The sequence below is a fragment of the Pristis pectinata genome, chromosome 2 (genome assembly GCF_009764475.1).
Source record: "Pristis pectinata isolate sPriPec2 chromosome 2, sPriPec2.1.pri, whole genome shotgun sequence".
Classification (NCBI taxonomy): Eukaryota; Metazoa; Chordata; class Chondrichthyes; order Rhinopristiformes; family Pristidae; genus Pristis; species Pristis pectinata.
In genome coordinates this window covers 86086616-86109711 of record NC_067406.1, presented here as the reverse complement: position 1 = coordinate 86109711, position 23096 = coordinate 86086616, and the positions used below count along the sequence as shown (strand labels likewise).

Sequence of the window (23096 nt, the reverse complement as noted above, 5' to 3'; positions counted from 1 at the left end):
GTTCTCCCTGTGTGTGTGGGTTTATTCTGGGTGCTCCGGTTTCCTCCCACATTTCAAAGGCGTATGGGTTAGGGAGTTGTGGGCATGCTATGTTGGTGCCGGAAGTGTGGTGACACTTGTGGGCTCTCCCCAGAACACTCTACGTAAAAAGAGGCATTTCACTGTGTCTTTCAATATACATGTGACTAATAAAGGTATCTTAATCTAACAGCTAAAGTTGCCATTTGAAACTGAAATATTTGTGGGGAATATTGAGGGACAGAAGGGACTCTGGAGGCAGCAGCTCAGGTAAATAAGGTGGTTAAGAAGCCATATGGAGTGTTAGCCTTCATTAGCTGTGTCATAGAATATAAGAACAGAAAGGTTATTATACAACTTCATAAAGCATTAGTTAGACCACAACTGGAGTGCCATGTACAGTTCTGGTTGCCACACAATAGGAAGGACTTGATTACACTGGAGTGTGTGCAGAGGAGATTCGTCAGAATGGAGTGGTTATGAAGAGAATCTGGATAGATTGGGTTTGTTTTCCTTGGAGTGGAAGAGGCAGAGAGGGGACGTTATATGGAAAATTACAATGCACATTTTTTCCCGATTGCAAGAGTGTCTAAAACAAGAGGGCCTCGGTTTAAGGTAAGCGGCAGGATGTTTAGAGGGGATTGGTAGAAGAAGTTTTTCACCCAGAGGATGGTTAAAATCTGGAATGTGCTGCTTGAGGAGGTGGTGGAGGTAGAGACTCTCACAACATGACATGGAAGGCCATGGGCCAAATGATGGAAAATGAGATTAGTGGAGATTGGTATTTGATGGTTGGCATCGACAGGTTGGGGGGGGGCGTTGGGGAGGGGGGCTTAAGAGCCTGCTTCTTTGTTTTATGAATCTGTGTCTATATGATTCTGGATGATTTTAAAACAAAGTATCTGCTGTTCAGAATAATTGTACTATTAGAAGGGAATGTATCTAACACCAGTGTTTTTATAATCAGAGATGTTTAAAGTAAACTGATCCTTAAAAAAAAAAGCCACATTATGAAATTTATACTAACTTGCTAAAACCAGGGTGTCAAGGCATTTTTGTTGGTCCAGTACACTATACCATCTTAAAATCATAGCGTGCATCTATTTTCTTCAGCAGATTCCTCACCCAGTAGCCAGCTTACTTGACAGGCTTGGCTACTCGTGAGGTGAGGAACACCCAGGGGCAGGTAGGAAACCTAATGGTAGTGTTTGGTGGAGGGAGCTGGGTTTTGGTCTCCTGTTCTGAGGGGGAGGGGAGATTTGATCATAGATAGTAATTAGATGGCAAGCAGGGAAACTTGCTACACTGGGAGGAGATACTCCTGCATCTCCTGGCTTGTTTGCAATGTTTTAAAGGCACTTCCACAATGCAGTTCAAAGTTCTCACTTCTCTGTAAGCTGTGGGCTTCTTGAGGGGTTAGTGGGCTCCCAGTGACTTTTTTAGTCCAACATTTTTTTGATGAGTATCACTGTAGAAATAATATATTTAAGCTTAAATTGATTTCCCAAGCGAATATTTCTAATCTAGTTAATTGGATCTGACATAGTCATCTTTAGAAGTTTCTTTTTCGTACTCTTGTGGCTATATTTGTAATTCACGTCTTTTGGAGTTATAGTTTCTGGTTCGCATAATAAAGAGCCTAGCTGTGATCAGTTCCCATTAACTGGAATAATTCTCTGTGAGTGCCATTTCATCAAGCCTTCTAATAAGCATTTTGATTTATTACATAGCTTGTAGTTCAGTATAAAATGCCTACACCAGAGTCAGAGAATCTTAAGCTGTGCAAGAAAGGAGATTGGGTGAGTAAGTTCAAAGGATCGTCAAGAATAGCTTGGGAAATGGCAGATAAAAGGAACCCCTCAACCTATAATGCAGTGCAAAATTATGGGTCTTGAAATTATTTCCTAATGTGAAATGAAAGTTGCTGTTGTTGAGTTGGGATTGTTCTATAATTCATTTTTATGAAATTGCCCCTGCATACTTTTCTAATTAGAAGAGCTCATTCCCTTTTTCCATAACCTTCCTGGCAGTGAAGTAGCATGCTTGAAATTCCTTTTGTCTATTGAACTAACATTCTTCAGGTTTGAACTGTGCACTATTTTGTTTTAAGATATGCTGCTGTAGTAATTTATTTTTTTCTGCTTTTTAGCCAATAAAACTTGGGGAACACCTAAATAGCATATTATTAAATATGTGCGAAGACCTGATGTACACAAGAGGTTCAATGAGAACTATTCTAGATGCTTGCAGTGCTCATATCCGGAATAGTAACTGTGAACCAGCTTTCTCTTATGTCAAACAGCTGGTAAAACTTGTCTTGGGAAGTTTAACTACTGTAAGTACTTCACTGAAATTCTGTTATTTTGTACATTTCATTGTTAAAATTCCTTGACCTTAGTCACCTTCTCGAAAATGTGTTAGTGAAAACACAGATATAAAACTGTTGACACAAGAGACTACAGATGCTGGAATCTGGAGCAACATACAAAATGCTGGAGGACTGAACAGATGAAGAGTTTTGACTGAAAATGTTGACTGTCCATTTTCCTCCCGTCAATGATGCCTGATCTGCTGAATTTCTCCAGTGTTTTTATGTGTTGCTTGATATAATAATGTTCCCTATTTTAATCTCTTCTACCACCTCCTCCTGGTGGCTGAAAAGCTCCTCCCCAAATCACAGTGTGAATAGTCCATCAGGCAAAGTGGACGTGATCTTCACTGGAAAAAGTTCCAAGAAAAATTGAGGGTGCAGCATCAGCCACTGTACATTTTTGACTTTACAAGAGCCTTTGACTCTTGTCAACCGAGAGGGACTGTGGAGAATCCTTCTCAAATTTAGCTTCCTTCAGATATTGGTCTCCAATCTACATCTGCTATAAATTGTTACGCAAGCTATGATTCCAACCATTTCATTCACCACAGACCCATCCCAGCATAGGTCGGGGTTAGGCAGAGCTGTCTCATCATGTTTTCAGTTCTCCTCATCACAATATTGCGTTTCATTTCCAATGAGCTCTCCATCAGAGTATTCAGGCAGAATACTTTAACCCAAGTTGCCTCCAATCTAGAACCAAAGTTATTCCAATGTCAGTCTTCCATCTGTAGTGTGCAGACAACACTTTAAAAAATACGCATACTTGGAGACTGAGTGATCGTTAACTCAGTCACTGAAATGAATGGGCCTTGCTTTGAACATCAGAAAGACACGGATCACTTTCCATAGATTAGAAGCCTCTTGTCTGTGAAGGCAGACATGGATGAGGAAAAGAGCATTCGAAAAGCAAAATCTCAAGTCAGCACATAGCTTGTAGGCACTGGTAGATAAGGGATCCAACATCAGCATCCTCTCCCAGGCCAATATCCACAGCATCGAGGTTTAATTATCCTCAGCCAGCAACAATGGATGGGCCACATTGTCCTCATGGCTCACACGAAACTCCTGAAACAAGTGCCCAACTCTGAGATCTGTCAGAATGAGAGATTTCCATAAGATCAAAGAATGTTCAAAAATGTTTTCAAAGGCAAATTTAGTGACATAGGAATCCCTGGCCCATGACTGCTCAAAATGGAGAATGAGCATCTGAGCACCTTGCGTGCGGAACACAAGGAGGCTGACTGAAACAAGTCTCCATTAGTCTCAAAGGTGTTTAATAAGGGGGTATTTTCCAACACGACATATGGATACATTCTTCAATGAAAAACATCAGTGATTTTATTGGTGTACTGGGTTAAAACACTTGGCAGCTTTTGTTCTTTCCTTCCCAGTGTGTTTCCTTTTAAGACACTAGGTACCAGTTTAATGATGGGAAACATGAATTTTCACTTTCCATAATAACTCACTTTTATTCTGGAAATTTAACAAATCTAATTTTCACTGATCAAAGAGAAAGTGAACCTTGCTAAAGTCTAATGTTTTCCATGTTGTAGCTTAATCAGCTGTCCTTGCACCCAGTCAACAAGTCGGATCGTAACCAGGAAATTCGGGATCGACTAAGGGGCAAGGGTTTTCCATCAGGTGAGTTTGCATAAAGCTCCCCCATTGAAAATGTTTGAGAATAAAGTTAAATGTGATCACTGAGGCTTGAGTGCAGTCAGCACCTAACATGCTGTTGAGCAGACTCGGTCTCTGGTTTGTGCTGCAACGCTCTGACAGCATGACTTAGTGGCATATGAATTCAATCATGCTCAAGTCAGCTTGTAAGCATGAATTGTGCTTATCATGACAAGCAGCTTGCTTCTCTCCTGAGGTTGAGAGCGCTGTCTGCCATATTAGATGGGGCATTTAATAAGTTTCAAGTTAATGAGTCGTACACTGGTGGTTGGATCTAATTGTAAAATCATCAGCCTGACACTTGAATTCCCATGTAGCAAACTGGAACAGTCAAGAAACTCCCTGCAGGAGCACTATTTAAAAGAATTGTCCTTATCCGACCCAGCTATGGTTTGTTCTGATATATCATTATTCATCTTTTTTTTTAAATTGTTGACAATGTTCTGATTGCAAACCTAAATTGGAAGTCTTGGTGGAACATTTTACAGCTGGTTGTACAGACCATCTGAATGCTCTCCCCACAGCAGTGTCATGGTGCTGCCCACATTTTGCTCAAAGTATTAATACAAGCACCAAATCCAGAAAAGTATTCTGTAAGTTACTTGATGTTAGTGTTTTTTAATGTGCAGAATTAAGACTAGTTCTTGTACAAGCCCCTAGATCTAGTGTTGGGTGCTTGTTTAACTATCCTGGTGCTCCTGTGAAATGGATCACAGTTGCTACAACTAGGGGGAGAGAACATCGAACAGTACAGCACACAAGTGGGCCCTTTGGCCCATGATGTTGTGCCGAACTAATTAAACAAGTAATTAAAGACTTAACTAAACTAATCCCTTCTGTCTACACAATGTCCATTACCCTCCATTCTCTGCATATTCATGTGCCTACCTAAGAGCCTCTTAAATGCCTCTATTGTATTTGCCTCCACTACCACCCCTGGTAGTTCAATTCAGGCACCCACCACTCTCTGTAAAAACAAAACTTACTCCGTACATCAGAAGGGTGGTGAACTTCCATACTTTGTGGTTGATGGCCACAAGCACCTTTGAACCTGGATGCAGACTGCAATGCCTTGATTTGGCTTGGTGGCCTGACACATTTGGTTGTGTAACACTAAAGTAGCCACTGAATGAGTAGATTATGGGGTTGCTGGCACACTGTTGGTCCTGCGAGAGGACAGCAGCTGTATTTCCTAATGTCAGTACCTGGGGTACACCTCATACTCGTACTGCTCTGCCTAAAATAGTCTGTAAGAATGATGTGGCATTTTGGAAGCCTCTGACACTCCTGAGCCCCAGAGACAAAACAGTAGCAATAGAACTAATGTGGAAATGGTGAGGTGTGTTGTCAAAAGATCCATGATGGGCACCACTACGTATGAAATGAGCCATTGACTTCATGTTTGGCATACTCTCCACACATGGCACAGAATTCTGAAACATATTAGATTTCGGCCTTTCCATTGTGTGGCAATGTGGCTTCATGGAGGGAAAATCCCCTCATGACAAACTTTAGTTTTTTTTTGAGGAAGTCTCAACAAAATGCCTGGAGGAGAACAGTGGAGGTATTGTAGTCAAATTTCCGCAAGCTGTTTGACAAAGTGCCTTGCGAAAGTTCAAGTCACATGATAAGAGTTGATGCTGTTGGAAGTAATATTTTGGTGTGCTTAGAGGATAGGCCAAAAGACATAAAGCAGTGAGTAGGCATAAGGGCGTCATTTTCAGGTAGGCAACCTGTGACCAGTGGGGTACCACAGGGATTGGTGCTATATGTCTTATTACTATAAAGAGGCAAAAATTTGGCAATATGGGCAAATATGTTAATTCTGGAAGGAAAAACAAAAGAATTATATTATTTAAATAAAGAAAAATTGCAAGAAGCTACAGCCCGGAGGGATTTGGGGGTCCTTGTACACAACTCAAAGTGAGTGCACAAGTGCAGCAAGTAAAAGGGAAGGCTAACGAAATGAAAAACAAAATGCTGGAGGATCTCAGCTGTAGCTTTCTGTAGTCAGCTATAGTTAGTGTATGTGTGGGGTGAGAAGGAGAAGGAAATAAAAGGTGGGGAGTGGAACTTGGTCTGCCTCCTATCCAGGCATGAGTAGCTCCCTTTATGTCATTTCCAGGAGGCTGGATGTGTAGGTGGCCTCACCTTTAAGCTTGCTGCCTGCTCTGGCATGTTGTTTTCTGTTTTCTTTTGCAGTAAGGAACAAAGAAATGTATTAGTAGTGGCCTTATGAATTCTTTAGAGAACATAGCTGCCTAGGTTTAGTCATGTAGACCATCTTTAGGTAAGTCAGAATGAGAGTAGGCACCCAGAGTGAAAGAATAAATGTGGAAGGAAATGACGCGAGATGTGGTGGAATATTCACTGGGAGATGTGGGGAGGTCCAAGAGGGGAAAAACAAATGGCGATTCAGATATGAACTGAGAGCAATTGAATTGGAAGTTAGGAATCTTGCCTTGACCACACTTATTTTCTACACTGCCAGAAACTGGACCTGAGCTCCAAGCATTGACCTCCTTTTCACTTGCAGGTTGTTCTGCTATAACGCAAATTGGTTATAATGCTATTGATGGATTAGGGACACTATTTGCATTATACAGGCTACATTGGTCATAGCATGATCGCACTCTTAAAAACCTGCTAAGATCTGTGCTTTGAAAGCAACTACAGCCTGTTCTGCTATAACACAACTTTCTGCAATGGGAAGTTTCTTAGGAACAGAACTATTGAGTTATAGCAGAACTACCTGAATTACATTTGCTTTTGAGGATCTAGACACCACTAGCAAGGCCAGCATTTATTGGCATGCCTAATTGCCCTTCAGATGGTGAGGCACTGCAATCCTTCTGGTGAAGGTGCTCTTAGTGGTGTTGGGGAGGGAGTTGAAGATTTAGACCTAGTGACGATGAAGGAATGGTAATAAACCAGGTGGGTGTGTGACTTGGTTGGTGGGGAGGGGAGGTAGGGGTTGATGTATCTGTTACCCTTGTTATCTCAATATGCTGCAGGTTTGGAAGGTGCTGTTAGAATACCCTGGGTGAATATCTGCATTGCATTTTGTCGATCATACACACTGCAGTTTCTTTGTGTCAGTGGTGTGAGGAATGAATGTTTGCGGTGGTGGATATGGTGCCAATCAAGTAGGCTACTTTATCTTTGATGGTGTGAAGAGGTTGCAGATGCTGAAATCTGGAACAAAAAACAACGCTGGAAGAATTCAGCAGGTCAAGCAACATCTGTGGAGACAAAAGGTGTATGTCAATGTTTCGGGTGGAGACCCTACACCAGGATTCGATCCGAAATGTCAACATCCACCAGATACTGCTTGACCTGCCGGGTTCTTTCAATGTTCTGTTTTTTGTCCTTGATGGTGTTAAGCTTCTTGAGAGTTGTCGTAGCTGCACTCATCCAGGTAAGTGGAGAATAATCCATCGCATTCCTGATACGTTATGTAGAAGTCAGAAGGCCTTTAAAGAATCATTCACCACAAGATATCCAGTCTCTGACTTGTTGTTGTAGGCAAGATATTTATCTGGCTGGTTTAGCTGAGTTTCTGATCGATGTTTATCCCAAAGGTCACCTAACATCCTTCCTTTGGCTGTGCATGTGTCACACTCAGACCATTTTGCCGTGTTACAGACCATTTTGCAGTGTTACAGACTGCTGCCTGCAGCTACGTTACAACTCCCCTTTCAGAAGCACAGGCAGCCTTAAAGTAACAGAAGTAACAATTAATTTTTCACTCCCCAGAGAAGCATAATGCTAACGAGAGACTGGGTAACATTGTCTGTAAGTCTGTTTCATGACAAATTGCGAGCATGAATTTCCCATGGTTTCTGTGTTTTCAGGAAAAATCAAATTTCTGTGTCAATATTTTCATGCAAAGGTGAGAGGTACTGGAACCGTGCAAGAAAGTGGATGTGCTTCCAGTTAATCTGTTGATAATAAAATTTTGTGTACGGGTTTACAAAGGACATTTTGACAATTTGGTGCATGATCACAGAAGTTTGGAATTATGTTGAGCCACATCTAATTTATTAATCAGGCATTAACAACACTTTGCAAATGTGAAGTAAATGCCTAGTTATTCTGCAAAGTCATTACAATTGTCTTATGATTATTCTCCAACTGTAGTAGGTAGTCCATTATTTTAATTGAAAGTTTTCTCTGTCAGTTCTGCTCATCTTAACATTTTATAATAAAGGCACTGGTTGAATTTATAAAGGACCACTTATGGGGTCCAGATTTCTCACTGGAGAAAAAACATACAATAAATTTAAATTGGGAAGGGGTGAAAGGGAGATGAGATGCAGAATGCATTTAATGCTCTGCAAGTAGTGGCAGAGAATAGGCAAGCTCATACTTTTGGACAGAAGTTGTATCTGAAGTGCACAGTATGTGGTTTCTTAAGTACATAAGATTTATCAAGGAATTGGACCATTTAAGTAGGTCAAATGTTGTGATTTATCACATTTTATCATACTTGAACAGATTGTAGAAGTGCATGTAGAAAGGATTTGTACCATGGAAGTGCTAATGTATAACATATTTTGAGGGGATCTGTTGTTACTCGAAACTGATATCTCATTGGAATGCGTTACTCACTTTTGTTGGGCACTGTTCAGTCTCTGGTAGAGAAGAACCATGTGACATTTTGTTTGTATTTTACATTTATCTTGCATATTCCTGGTTTAAAGTAATAATATTTTTCAATCTCAATGCTGATAATATCCACATACAGATGTTTCTTTTGCACTAGTAGAACTAATTGGCATGTGCATAATTGAATATAGGATTGTCTCAATTCCTAAAGAACTCTGGTTTCATTACTAGTAATCTGGATAAAATAAAATGGTTTATAAGACACATTGTAGTAATAGAAAAAAGTGAAAAATTGGGAGTACAGTGATATTAAGATGGCCTAAGATTGGTGGAGCATGACTTGTATCTACAATAGATGTCATGTCACACTAATTAACGTGGTGAAATGCAGTATGCAGTGCATTGCTGCTTGGCCTTTTTTCATTCAGTTCTGTCATAATTGAGAAGAAAAACAGGAATGACTCTCAAACCTAAGCAGTGTTCAGAGGTGTTGAAATATTATCTCCAAGTAAAAGAATGAGTAACTTGCACATAAGGTAGTGATTGTAATTTGTTGAGACTTGATGTAACAGCGAAATTACTGAAATGGTATTTTTCATCTTGTGCAGTTATGTTCAAAAAGCAAAATTAACAGCCATTTTTCTAATTTACTTGCCTTTCCTTGCCACCTTTCTTAAAAGTCATAAAGTCGTGCAGCATAGAAACAGACCCTTTGGCCCATCACATCCATGCTGGCCATTTTGCCCATCTAGACTAATCCCATTTTCCCACATTCACAACTTTGCCTATTTAAGTGTCTGTCTAAATACCTCCTAAAAATAGTAATTGTATTTGATTTCACCACTACATCTTGCAGTGCGTTTCAGATATCAAATACTCGGTGTAAAGTAAACCTACTGCTCAAATCCTGTTTAAAACTTCTTCTTCTCACCTTAAACCTATGTCTTCTTGTTTTTGGACCCCTAAAATGGGAAAAAGACTTTGACCAACTACCATATCTATGCCTCCATTAATCGTATATAATTCTATCAGGTCACCCGTCAGCTTCCTTTATTCCAGGGAAAATAAGCCCAACCTATCCAATCTCTCCCAATCCATGTAACATTCTGGTAAATCTTTTCTAAACTCTCTCCAGTGCATTCGCATCCTTCCTATGGTGTGATGATCAGAACTACACACAATACTTCAACTGCAGCCTGTCCAGTATTTTGTAAAGTTGCAGCATGGCATCCCAACTTTTATATTCTTTGCCTGAAGTATGAAGGCAAAGCATGCCATGTGCCTTATTCACCACCCCATCTATCTGAGTTGCCACTTTCGGGAAACTATGAACCTGGACTCCTAGGTCTCTCTATTCATCAACATTCCTTGGTATCCTACCATTTACTATTCATGCTGGAGTTTGCAGTTGATAGTTCTAGTACTTTCATCTCCAACAGTCCTTTTCAATAAATGCACAACACAGCTTTCTTCTCTTTATTGTCTGTGAACCTGTCCATTCCACTGTTTCCTTATGCTTTTTCTCTACTCACATTGTCTTTAACAACAGACCAGAATGCGCACTAAGATCAGAGTTGGTTAGGGCTGGTCTGTTTGGAAAATGGTGCGTTATGTGCAAGTAAAATAAAGTGGGTTGGGAATTGATCCCAGAGGGGATTGAGGTTTGGGATAATGAGTGGGTGGAAATGGCAGTGTGCTGACGGGGAGTGATCAGCCAGTGGGTGGGATGGAGGTTTTAGTCTCGCTTGTTGGCTGCAGTGTGACAGCACTTGGAGAATATTAGGGTAGCTGCACAGGAATAGGGAGATGTGTGGTTTGGCTAAATGTTTAGCAGCCCAGACATAGGCTTACACCACAGAAAAGGCAATGGTTTAGTCCTTTTTGGAATAGACATTAAAATGGGAGTGAGCTAGAGGAAGAAGAATATGTGCTTAGGGTGAAGAAGGGGAATACAAAGCTGGAAATCCTTGGGTCTGCATGGAAGATGTTTTGGTGGTTACATTTTTGAAATAAGTGGAAAATCAGTTGTTTGTACAAACTCAAATCAATGCCAATGCACTACCCATGGGCAGAGATAATAAAGAGCAATTGAATTGTATTGGATGCGCAAATGCATGAAGCCAGAAAGTATCAATAATGATGAATTGTCATATATGTGTGTTTCTGTTAAAAATTGTTGGAATGTATTGAAAATTATTGGGCTAGAAATTGATCAATGAAACAGAATATTTGGAAAAGAAAGCAGTGGCCTGGGGGCACATTTGCCATAATGTTGTTTAGCAATAGCAGCCAAAGGCAAAATTCTGCTCACTTTGTGACAGTGGCTTGTTTAATGTCAGCTTAGTGGCGTCTTTGTCTTTGGGTTAGTTGCTCATTTCTGTTTGGTGTATTTTGCTACGTATATAACTGTTCTTGATTTGTTCAGATAATCAGTCTGAAGTTTCATCAGCTGAAGCAACTATAATCACTATTAGACATTAATATTTTTACGTAGAATCCCAAGATGCAAAAGTACTGATTTGTACAACACATTCAATTATATAATTATGCTTTTAAAATTCTGAAATGGTTCAAGGGACACTGCAGGGTTTTGCGTAAAAAGCAGCAGGGTGTGTAATAAAAAAATGGGGCATTAGTTCAGCTTCATTTCTTTTTCATAAATTGTTCTCTCTGATTCTTTTAATATATATATATATATATATGTATACACACATCTGTTTACATAGTAACCATTTCCCAGTTTAATTTTTTTCTAGTTTTACTTTTGTCTGAGGTCCACGAATGCTGGCAGTCAGCTTTACTGTTATTCTACGTGAAGATCATAGCATGTGCAGAACATAAATTTTTAAGCACATCATGGAATCATAGAATGGTCCATTGTATTCATTGCAATTCAGCTGGTTCCACTTCCCCATCACAGTAAACACTTCCCCACGTAACACAGCAAATTCTAACCTATCAGATGTTTTTCCAGCTGCCCTTTGAACACTACAACTGAATCTGTGCTGTGTAGGCAAGCTCCTCTCCATACACCTCTCTGCTCTGTCTACACCCTTTATAATTTTAAGTAATCCTATCAAATCTCTTAGCAGTCTCTTCTGTTCCAATTAGAACAACCCAGTCTATCCGCACGACTAAAGTTCCTCATCCTCTGAATCTGCATCCTCTCCGAAGCCTTTCACGTCTTTTCTAAGATGTGGTTCCCAGATATTCTGCTTGTGATCAAACATTGTTTTATAAAAGTTCATCATGACTTCCTTGCTCTAATATTCCAAGCCTCTATTTATACAGCCTAGGATCATGTATGTTTATTTAACCTGTCATGCCACTTTGCATGTAAGTATGTGTAAACAAAGGCCTGGACAGAGTGGATGTGGAAAGGATACTTCCAGTAATGGGAGAGCCTAAGACCAGAGGGCACAGCCTCAGAATAGAAGGATGTCCCTTTAGGACAGAAATGAGGAGGAATTCCTTTAACCAGAGGGTGATGAATCTGTGGAATTCATTGCCACAAACGGCTGTAGAGGCCAAGTCATTGGTTATACTTAAAGTGGAGGTTGATAGGTTCTTGATTAGTAAGGGGTCAAAGGTTTTGGGGAGAAGGCAGGAGAATGGGGTTGAGAGGGAAAAAGCCATGATCGAATGGCGGAGCAGACTCGATGGGCTGAATGGCTTAATTCTGCTCCTATGTCTTATGGTCTTAACACTCGGATCTATCTGTTCTTGTGTCCTTTTTAGATTTGTTCTCACTAGTTTACATTGTCTTTTCTCAATCATTCTCCCAAAAGGTAACATTTCTCGGAAGTAATTTTCATCTTCCACCTATCCACCCGTTGTAGTAACCTGTCTACATCTCCTTGAAGTCTCGCAGTTAACTACACATCCAAGTCTTGTGTCATCTGCAGATCTGGAAATTGTGCCTTGCACAGCCAAGTCCAAATCATTAATATAAAGCAAAAGGAACAGTTCTAGTCCTGACCCCTGGGGCAACTTTACACTTCCCTCCAGTCCAGTCTTTGACTGCTGCTCTGTTTCCTGATACCTAGCCAAAATTCTGTGCTTTCTGCTTAGGCGCTTTTATTCTATGACCTTCAAACTTGATGTTGTCTATTGACATCTCATCAGATGCCATTTGGAACTACACATATGCCACATTAGTCCTCTCTTTTATTTCATCAAAGATCTACTTCATACCTTTATGGAGCTCTGTGCAACCAAAACAAAGAGGGGGGGAGACGGCAGACTGCATCATGTCTGACAAGAGGTGAAGAGAGACCAAATGGTCTGTTAATACATGGAGATAATCCCCTGCACTCACCTTGCTGGCCACAGTACAGCCCTGAGCCCCAATTCTCAGCACTGAGCAGACACACCACTCGCCTCACCTGCTCAACATCAGCCCTGCCCTGGGGCAATTCATTGCTGCAAGGACAGGGGTTTATGCCAGGGTCCCAGTATAGCAGAATGGAGCAGCAGGGAAGGCAGGTGTTAGTACCAATCCCCACTCAGCAGCCAGTCAATAACACATTGAAGTAGTGACCCCTCTTTGCACTTACTGTATTAGCACTCTGGTTCTTGGGAATGCACCCTGTGCACTAAGCAAAGTAGTGGTCTATCCTCCTTAATCATTACTGCCGCTCCCCCTCATTTCTTCCCTTCCCTATCTTCACAGGGCTCCTTGTATCCAGGAGTATTTCAAACCCATTCCTACCCTTTTAGCCACCTGTCTATTTTTGCTGTAACATTGTAATCCCACATGGATAATTTGGTCTGCACCTTGCCAAACTTATTTAATGCACTTCTAAACTTGCTCTGCACATATATCCCACATTTGAGACTGTCTTGTCTGTCTCTTTAGTGTTCTCTTTAAAAATGTTTCTGTTTCATAATCTGATGTCCCTTATCTCTTCCCAATTTTTTTTTGCAGCTTTCTAGCATTGTCTTCCTGTGCTCATCCCTGCCAAATTGGTCCCAGCTTTGTTCTTGCAGGAAGCTTTGCCAGTTCTGTAGAGGAAAGTGCCCCCCTCCCATCCCAAAATCTCTTGAGCCGTGTATTTATCAACACTATCCTATTTCAGTTCACATTGTGGTGTGACATAAGCACATTTCTACCTTTTGAGGCCTTGTATCTTAATCTCTTTCCTTACTTCTTAAAATCTGCCTGCTAGACCTCATTGCTTTTCTATCTATGGGATTAATACCAAGGTTGACCACTGTCTCTGGCTGTCCATTGCCCTCTCCAGAGTCTCTGCTGCTGCTCAGCAACATCCTTAACCCTGGCAGCAGAGAGGCAACATTTGCTTTTGCAACTTCAAAGACATCTTTCTGTGCCCCAATTCTACCTTCCCTCTAACAACTGCTGTCTTGACATTCTCCTCCTTTATAATTGAGATGCTTGAGGTGCTATGAACCTGGCTGTGCCTGTACTCTGCAAGGTGACACCTCCCCCCACCAACTCGCAGAACAGATTACTGGTTAGAGAGCAAGATGCCCTGGGGGTCTCTTGAACTACCTGCCTGCTCTATTTTGCCTGTCTGGCAGTCACCCATTTTCTTTCTGCCTGCACTGTTTTGAGTTGTGTGGTGGCCACCTCCTGAAACATGCTATGCATGAAATAATCAGCCTCAAGGATGAGCCACTGAAATGTCAGCTGTTGCCCAGGGTCCAAAAACACAGGGCTCAAGCTTCTCCAGCTGATAAAACTTCCTGCATCTGTGGATCTGTGGTTGACCAGGACATGGGAAGCAGCCTGAAATGTCCACATGGTGCAGGATGTGCAGTCCTTGAATCTAAACTACCCTGCCATGCCTCTATACATACATACATACATACATACATACATACATACATACATACATACATACATACATATATATATTATATATATATATATATATATATATATATAATATATATATTAGATTAACTTAACAAAAAGAGTATACTCTACTATTACTGTTAGATTTTTTTCTGTTTTACTTGCCCTGAAGAAACGTCTTAGCATTGCCCAGCTCTTTGTTTAAGCCAAATGCATTCATAACCTCACTGGGATTTTGTCTCCCATGCTCCTTTTGAACTCGCCTGTACCTGCCTGCTGTGCTCCTGTTCCTTTTAGTCTAATTTACAACTTTCACATGGTGATAAATGCCAAGTATTCTCCACAATGCCATCGGAGGAACTTTTAGTGAAAATGAGCTGCCTCCCAACATGGTGCAGATTATGTTTATGCTCTATGACCTATGCTCAAACACAAGCACTAGGCTGATGTGAAATGTGTCAACCTAAAAAGATGCATATAAGCAATATGACTTAATCTTAGTGTGGGAATTGCTTGGGGATGACTGAAGTGCATTTCAATGTACCTACCATAATTGACAAGATTTTAATCAGTCAAATGCAGTTATTTGTAAAGCATGTTATGATTTCTTTTTAGAAATGTTGGTTTGCCATGCCACCTGTAAATTGGAATTTTGCAACACAGATGCATAGAAAATAACTCTATGATCATTTTTGTAGTGATATCTTACTGTTTAGCTTAAAGTAAACACAGCTGGGAAAAAAGCTATCCCTTGGCAGTGTCTCTTGGAAAATAAAATTTAAAATCTGTATCAAATGATGTCATGCATAAGGAAGTAGGCAGGGCAGAAATAAAGATTTCCCATAAGATTCAGATGGCTCCTCTAGCTAATAAGCTGTGCATGAGCTTATTGCTGGTCAGACCTGTTAGGTATCACAGTGAAATGAACAGTGGAGGTGGTTGAGACCTTGGCCTGAGTTTTGACAGCAAATGTCAGTATTTGCCTGTGTAATTGTCAATATTTCACTGAATAATTGTAACAACTTTAGGATTTGTGCATAAATTTGCAGTCAGCTGTTTGTAGCTGTTGAATGCATTACATTGGGAAAGGGGTGCGTGTGTGGAGGTGGTCCACATAAAGAGAAATTGAAATAGGAGATGGACACAAAAGATTATTTTACCTTTCTTTTAAAGAAAAAATCCCCCAATTAAGATTGTAATAAATGGAACTCTACATTTTGATAAGGTTAACTTTTGGTGCCAAAAGGAAAGTTTTCCAGAATTAGATCCACATGAATAAGGCCAAAATTTATTACCTTGTGTAATGTGAAAGAACAGCAAATTTACATCCCTGACCTGTTTGAATGCCGAAGTTCTCAGTGAAGTATCAGTATGGTGAATGTTGTGGTGGAGCAGGTCAGCATGGGCAGTAACACCTCAGCATTTAATGCACATAGAAATTACATCTTAAGTTCGCCTTCAACAACAGTAAGTGCTGTTCACCTTGCTGTTACTCTTACTGTGAATCTTGTGAATTCTCTACTTTGGCAACGGTAAGTATAACAATGAAAACCTGTCATCTCCTAGGGAAAAAGGAAAGCAATTTGGATGATTTATTTAAATTGCTACATGTTTCAAACATTTTCTGTTTGCATATCAGCTAACATTCACAGGTGTTTACCTTTGCCAGAGAAACATTTCATTTGTTCAGTTGTGCACTGAATACGTTGATATAATTTCTTTGTTAATATTGCAGAAAGAAGCACAGCTCCCAGTGCAACAGGAAAGTACAAAGCACAATTCTGTGAGCAGGTCTCACTGAATAAAGGACTAAGCAAATCCATGGGGTTTCTGGCAATTACTGACAGGGCATTAGATTTGGATTCTTATCACGCGGCTTTTGGACATGAAGATACAATGGATGTACACCAGAAGTTACAATCTGGACCAAGTGGTTTGGCTCCGAAGTCCAATTTCATTTGTGATCATGGCAGTAAGAAGTACTGGACCTCCACAGTTGACCTGGGTCGTTGCAATGGCAAAATAATGGCACCTGGAGATAATTCTCATAGACGTAGCCTTTGTCCACAGGGGATGGGCCAGCAGATTAAAAACACTTCCCAATTAAGAGAGAGAATGCACCCAGACTTGGGGCAAGTAACAGCTTCTCTCGGTCTTCAAAGATCTCATCATACTTCTGAACTTTCCATCTCATCTGCTCTCTCGGGTGTTTATGAAAGGATTAAAGAACGACAGAAGAAATTACGAGTTCTGAGAGAAGCAATGAATGTGGATGGTAAGCACAACATAGTATTTTTTTTGTGTACAGAGATCAAGAGTTACAAATGTAGGGGAAGGGAGAATATGTTTGATTATAGATATAATGGCTCAAGTTTTCTGTAGCAGGATAAGAATTGGCATCTCATTAGTCAGACCCATCCTGGCAGCATTCAATTCAGCAAAGCTTTGTCCACAAAGTCGCTGAGCAAACAAGTGGATGGGGGCAGAGTGGGAAAGCAGGGATACCAATAAGATGTCTCAGTAATGGATGAAATTTGCAAAATAAAGAAGTAGATTGAATGCACCCAGTGTTAAATGAAATCCAGAAACGATTACAGGAGAGAAGAAAAAAAAGATGAAAAAAATAAGATAAACACTTTTTAGTTTAAATTGGATATTTTAAGATCTACTTAAATCACTTTGAAAGAGATAAAATTCAAAGGGTTATTGCTAGGAGGAGATTCTGCTTCTGCTGACTGAAGTTTCAGTAATCAAGGTACAGAAATTCAAAATAATGAGGAAAAGATCAAAATGGGAAAGAGCAAATAGGGGAACTTTAGGTTGCATTCAGTGTGCTATGATCTGAAAGGAAAATGGAAGCAGATGTTGTACAGCACTGGGAAGTGTTAAGCATAGCAAGGGCATGAACGTCCTCTGGGCCAAGTTCTGGAAGTCGCATCGAGGCAGCACATTAATAAATGCTATTTTGGGAGTTTGTCTATACATAAAAAGGTTGGGGTAAAACAGACACTGACAGCCACAGGCCTTGATTTCACCAAGAGAGAAATACTAAGTCTCATTAGCAGGTATAAATAGAGTATGATCTTTGCGGTGAAATTAAGTCAGCATGAAAGAGAATATAGCCTATGGGGACATGCCAGGTGTTTGGGGAGTAGGAAGAAAGAGGGATACTGTTAGTTAAGGATTTGACCGGTGGATGGAGGGAATGGATAGTATTCGATTAATATAGAAGTACATAGACTGTAAGCATTACCCAGTAGAAGCAGTTTTGGTTTTAATATGAAACTTTTTTTGTGCTATCACTAATTTGGGTGTGTTGTGCAAAAAGCTAGCTACTATTTATCATGCTGATGTCCCTACTACTTAATTTAAATCCCTTTAATATAAATTAAACAAATACTTTGCACGTGGAAGTGAAATAGTTTGAAAGATGAAGTTCCATGGAATTTGGAAGTAAGATGATACTTCAAATTTTAATTCCTTTGAAACATTTTTAGATCTTGGGCATTTCCACTGCTGCTGCAGTTGCCTAGATTCTCTGAGATACAGAGGAAAAAAAAACAAGGCTTGTGTTATTGGCAGCTGTCCAATGATGCAAATTACACTTGTGGGTTCTATTAAGTTCTCCCTTCTCCCTCTTTCCCCTGTCACTCTCAAATCTGATTTTGCCAATGGAGTCTCCATTCAGATCTGGACATTAAGTGACATCAAATTTAATGCTTAATTAAAGGATCAAAGAAACTAAGCTATCTTTCTAAAAATAACTTAGATCTATGTCAAAAATGTTGCATTTAATATGATTTTTTTTCTTTTGTTTACCTAAAAACAGAAAAAGAACATTAATTTGGGTGATGTCTAATGAAAGAGCTGAACATGCTGTCCAACCCAAATTAACTGTTCTTTGGCATCAATTCAATCCTCAGACAAAGAATTGTCCTGATGAAAAGTCTATTTCAAGCCGATAACTTACTAGAACAATGTATCTATTATGTAAGCTCACTTGATTTCCAGTTATGTGCAAAGCCTTCAGGTCTTTTTAGGGCATATTCTGCTTGTGTCAATGTGCTCTTTTAGAGTGCATGCATTGATCTTGCCCAATTTGTCATGGAGGGATTTTTTTCAATTCATGTATTGAATGTAAGGATAGATTAATTGATAGATTACCAATTGATGAATATGAGCAGTGGAAGTTTTATCTTGTATTTGTGATTTTTATATTCACTTTTTAAAATACAAGCTATTTTGAAGGAAGCAAAATATATTAGGCTGCTGCACTTGTAGCATCATGTTACTGATAAACCCAGGTGAGGTCAAACACAATGACGTCTTTTTTTATTGCCAGTTTATTGACATTGTTCCAGTCTTTATAATGTGTATTAAGCAGAAAGTCATGATGCATTACAATATTTGCTGAGATAATGTGGGGACATGTGGGTTCAGAGTTAATGTGTTGCTTCCATTGTAAGTAAATCAGAATTTTAATCATGTAAAGCTCTGTTGGGTTCCTCTGTTGCAGTAAAACGTCAATTGGAACTTGAGACCACTTCTGTATTGAAAATATAATCTCAAGGGAGCCTTTATTCCCATGTAATAAGTATGAGCCAAACAGTTTTAGGTTGCTGGAGAATTGCGAGAATAAACTTCAACTTTGTCCTCGCAGCAAATCTAATTATATCAAAAAGAGGAAACATTTTTATTAATCACAGTCAATTCCTTAAGTGGTCCCTTTTGTTTATTGGTGATTTGGAGATGTATGAACTGTCCGAAACCACAACCAGTGGATCAACTTTATTGACTTGCTATGTGTAAGGATTAATTAATGGGATCACACTTCTGTTTTCTATTTATGGAACATGTTTAAAATGTTTAAGCCTTGAAATTATACTTCCAAATAATATAAAAATAATTACATACTTATTGTCTTCTTCCTACATAAACTATCGACTTGTTTGTAAAATATACTACTAGAAATAAAGTATTTTAGACAGTAAATAACATTCATATATTTTAAATAATTTAATGCTGCTCATAAAAAAGGAGAGATCATCAATATTCTACCAAATACTTTATTTTTGAGTCCTATGGAGAAATAAGCCAACTTGTAAATATTCCAATATTTTAGATAGCATTTACTAATTTACCTAATGTGATCAAATTATTCAGCAAAGTCAGTGCTCTGGAGTCCATGTCTACAATCTAACATTTTGCTCTTTCCCTTGCATCGTTCTTATAAAACAATTAGTTTTAAAAGAGATCACAGCTAAACCGTTTAATGAGGTTTTCACATCCAGCACATAATGCCTGTCTTTTATTTGTTTCCATGTTCTGTTTTCACTGTTATTAAACCAGCTTTGCTTGTTAAGGTTCTATGTTTAGCAACCTGCTGCTGTTTTTGTAATTGAAATTTTGGGATTCATGGACTTGAGGTGCAACAGATTAATTTCTAAATTGTAAGAAGCTGGAAGCTGTAGAGCAGCAAAGGGTTCATGTAGAGAAATAATTAAAATCTCATGGTTAGATACAAATAATAATTAAAAACCATAATATAATGTGTTAACCTTTATCCCATATGTGAGTTTGTAAAGAGCTGGATGTTATGGTGCAAATATATGGTTTCATTTAGTAACTAGAGTACTCCATTCAGTTCTAGACATTGTACCTCTGGAAGGGAAATATTGGCCTTCATGTAGCATCTGATGGATGATGAAAGAATAGAATTACAAATATACTGGTCTTCATGCAAATTCTGATGGATGATGAAATAATTGAATTACAAATATAAGTTACATAAACTGGACGTATTCAGTTCAGTGTAGTAGACTAAGAGAGATCCAACTGAGGTTAAAGATTAAATAATTTGATAGCATGGATAGGAAGAAACTATTTCCTCTGGTCAGAGAATACAGAAGGCAGTTAAACAATTAGAGAGAGGCTGTTCATTGCTGAAGTCAGTATATTCTTCATGTACTAATGAAAATCTGGAACTCTCCCTCAAAAAGTTTTTGAGGGTAGGTAAATCAAAAACATCCAAGCTGAGATGATCAGATATTTCTATATTATGGGCATTGATCTATAGCTTCTTTGGAGTCCTTTGAGGGAGTTATTTGTACTGTTGGGTAACCATGTTTAGATTTATGGAAAGTACTTGATAAGGTGCCACAACAAAGGTTATTGCAGAAAGTAAAAGCTGATGGCATAGAATGTAACAGTTTGGATGGGTAGAAGATTAACAGGCTAGCAGGAACAGAAAATAGGCATAAGTGGATCTCTGTCTGGTTGGCAAGATGTTAAAAGTCAGGAAACAAAGGACTGCAGATGCTGGAATCAAGATGAAAAACACAATGATGCTGGCCAGGCAGCATCCATGGAGAAAAGCAGGAGGTCACCGTTTCGGGTCAGGACTGAAGATAGGAAAAGGGAAAGCCCAGTATATAGGAGGAAAAAGCAGAGCAGTGATAGGTGGACAAAAGAGGAGCGATGAGGTGGGCACAGGGTGTGGTAAGAGATAGTGCCAGGAGAATTCCAAGTGACAGTCCTCGGCCTCCTCCACTGTCAGGAGAATTCCAAGCGCAAACTGGAGGAACAGCACCTCAATTTTCCATCTTGGAACCTAGCAGCCTAACGGCATAAATATCAAATTCCCTTCCCTCCCCCTTCCCCAGAACACCCCCCCCCCCCACCATGCTTCTTCTCTTCTTCCCTTTCCTAGCCTTTTTTTCCTCTCTCTCCTTACCTTTGACCCATCCCCCCATGGATCTGCTCTCCCCTCCTCCCCGCACCTGCCTATCACTATCTCTTACCTGCATCTGCCTATCACCACCTTGTGCCCACCCCGCCTCTCCTCTTTTGTCCACCTATCACTGCTCTGCTTTTCCCTCCTTTATATTGGGCTTCCCCTTTTCCTATCTTCAGTCCTGAAGAAGGGTCCTGACCCGAAACGTTGACCACCTGCTTTTCTCCACGGATGCTGCCTGGCCTGCTGAGTTCCTCCAGCATCATCATGTTTTTCATGTTAAAAATGGGGTGCCACGGTGGTTGCAGCTGGAGCTCAGCTTTTCACAATTTACATAAATGACTTGCAAGGCGGCACTGATGGTTTGTTTACAAAATTTGCTGATGGCACAAAGAAAGTAAGCTGTGAAGAGGAACTAAAGGGATATAGATAAGGAGTGAGTGATCAAAGCTCTGGCAAATTTATGAAGTGAGAAAAAGTACAATTGTCCATTTTGTAGGAAAAATAAAGAAGCATATTATCTAAGAAGTGAAAAGTTGGAAGAACGTACTTGATGCCTTAATGCATAATTTGCAAAAGGCTGGGAAATACGTACAGCAAGTAATTAGGAAATCTGGGAAAATATTATTCCGTCCTAGGGAAGTTGAATACAAAAGTGAAAAGGTATATGGAGCTTTGGTGAGACCACATCAGTATTGGTCGCCTTATTTAAAGAAGGATGTTAATGTGTTGGAAGTAGTTCAGAGAAGGCTACAAGACTAATATCTGGAATGGGCAGGTTGTCCTTTGAGGACAGATTGGACAGCCAAAGCTTATATCTGCTGGAGTTTAGAAGAAAGAGGATTTGATTGAAATAAATAAGACCTTGAAGGCTCTTGACAGGGTGGATGTGGCAAGAATATGGAAGAATGTAGAAATAGGGGCACTATTTAAAAAGAAGTGGTCATCGATTTATGACAGATGAGACCCAGTCTTTTCTCTGAGGGTTGTGACTCTTTGGAACTCACTTCCTCAAAGATTGGTGGAAGCAGAGTCTTTTGAATGTCATAAAGGCAAAGATGGTTAAATTTTTGAAAATCTGGTGGATGGAAGGCGATCTAGAATCGACACAAAAATGTTGAGGTTACAATCAGATCATCTATGATCTTATTGAATGGTGGAAGTAGCTTGGGGCCAAATGGCCTACCCCTCCTAATTCACATGTGCTCCTTCCTCATTCGATGCACTAAATTTGAACTCATTCTGTTTTTAAATATATACCTTAAAAACTATGACCATGCCCTCAAGATCTCTCTTGCATGGATACTTATAAAATTTTGTTTGATATGGCTCCAGTAAAACCTCTTTGTATTACATGTTGAAGGTCCTGCATCGATACAGATTTTTGATGAGAAGCAATGTTGTCGGGAGGAAAGGCCTCATTTGGGGTGGAAGAAAAATTGCATTCCTTTAATGCGGAAGATAAATTTGCAGATCAGCTGTAAACTAAGATTAAGGGATGCAACAGGCTGGAGAGGCTGAATATGTACTCATGTTCTTCTATTTCTAACTCAATGTTAACTTGTTTCATGACTCCAAAAGCTCAGCTTTGAAGTGCAGCTATGCAGTGCTTATTCTTGGGCACAAAATGACCAAAATCAATCTCCAATATTGCAAGTAGGATGGCTCTGCGCATTTAGAGCTCAAAGTGCAGTGTGCAATGTGGTGCTCTGGTAAGGGAATATGGAGTTTCACCCTCTGCTTGGCAAAAAAGTACTTGCTTGAGGGCTGCATGTCACAGTTGTTTTGGTCCTAAGACAGCCCACACCAGACGTTCAGATAGGATTTTCACATAGAAGCAAATGTTGATGTACTGTGCATAGATCTTG

General features: G+C 39.7%; 1 protein-coding gene across 1 annotated transcript in view; it reads left to right on the top strand.

The window, feature by feature from the left end:
* ptpn13 (protein tyrosine phosphatase non-receptor type 13) overlaps positions 1-23096 on the top strand; it is a 210003-nt gene that overhangs the window by 57588 nt on the left and 129319 nt on the right. Inside the window, 3 exon segments of the mRNA XM_052039324.1 lie at positions 2168-2353; positions 3946-4033; positions 16231-16770. Of these exon segments, the coding sequence (XP_051895284.1) occupies positions 2168-2353; positions 3946-4033; positions 16231-16770 (814 nt within the window).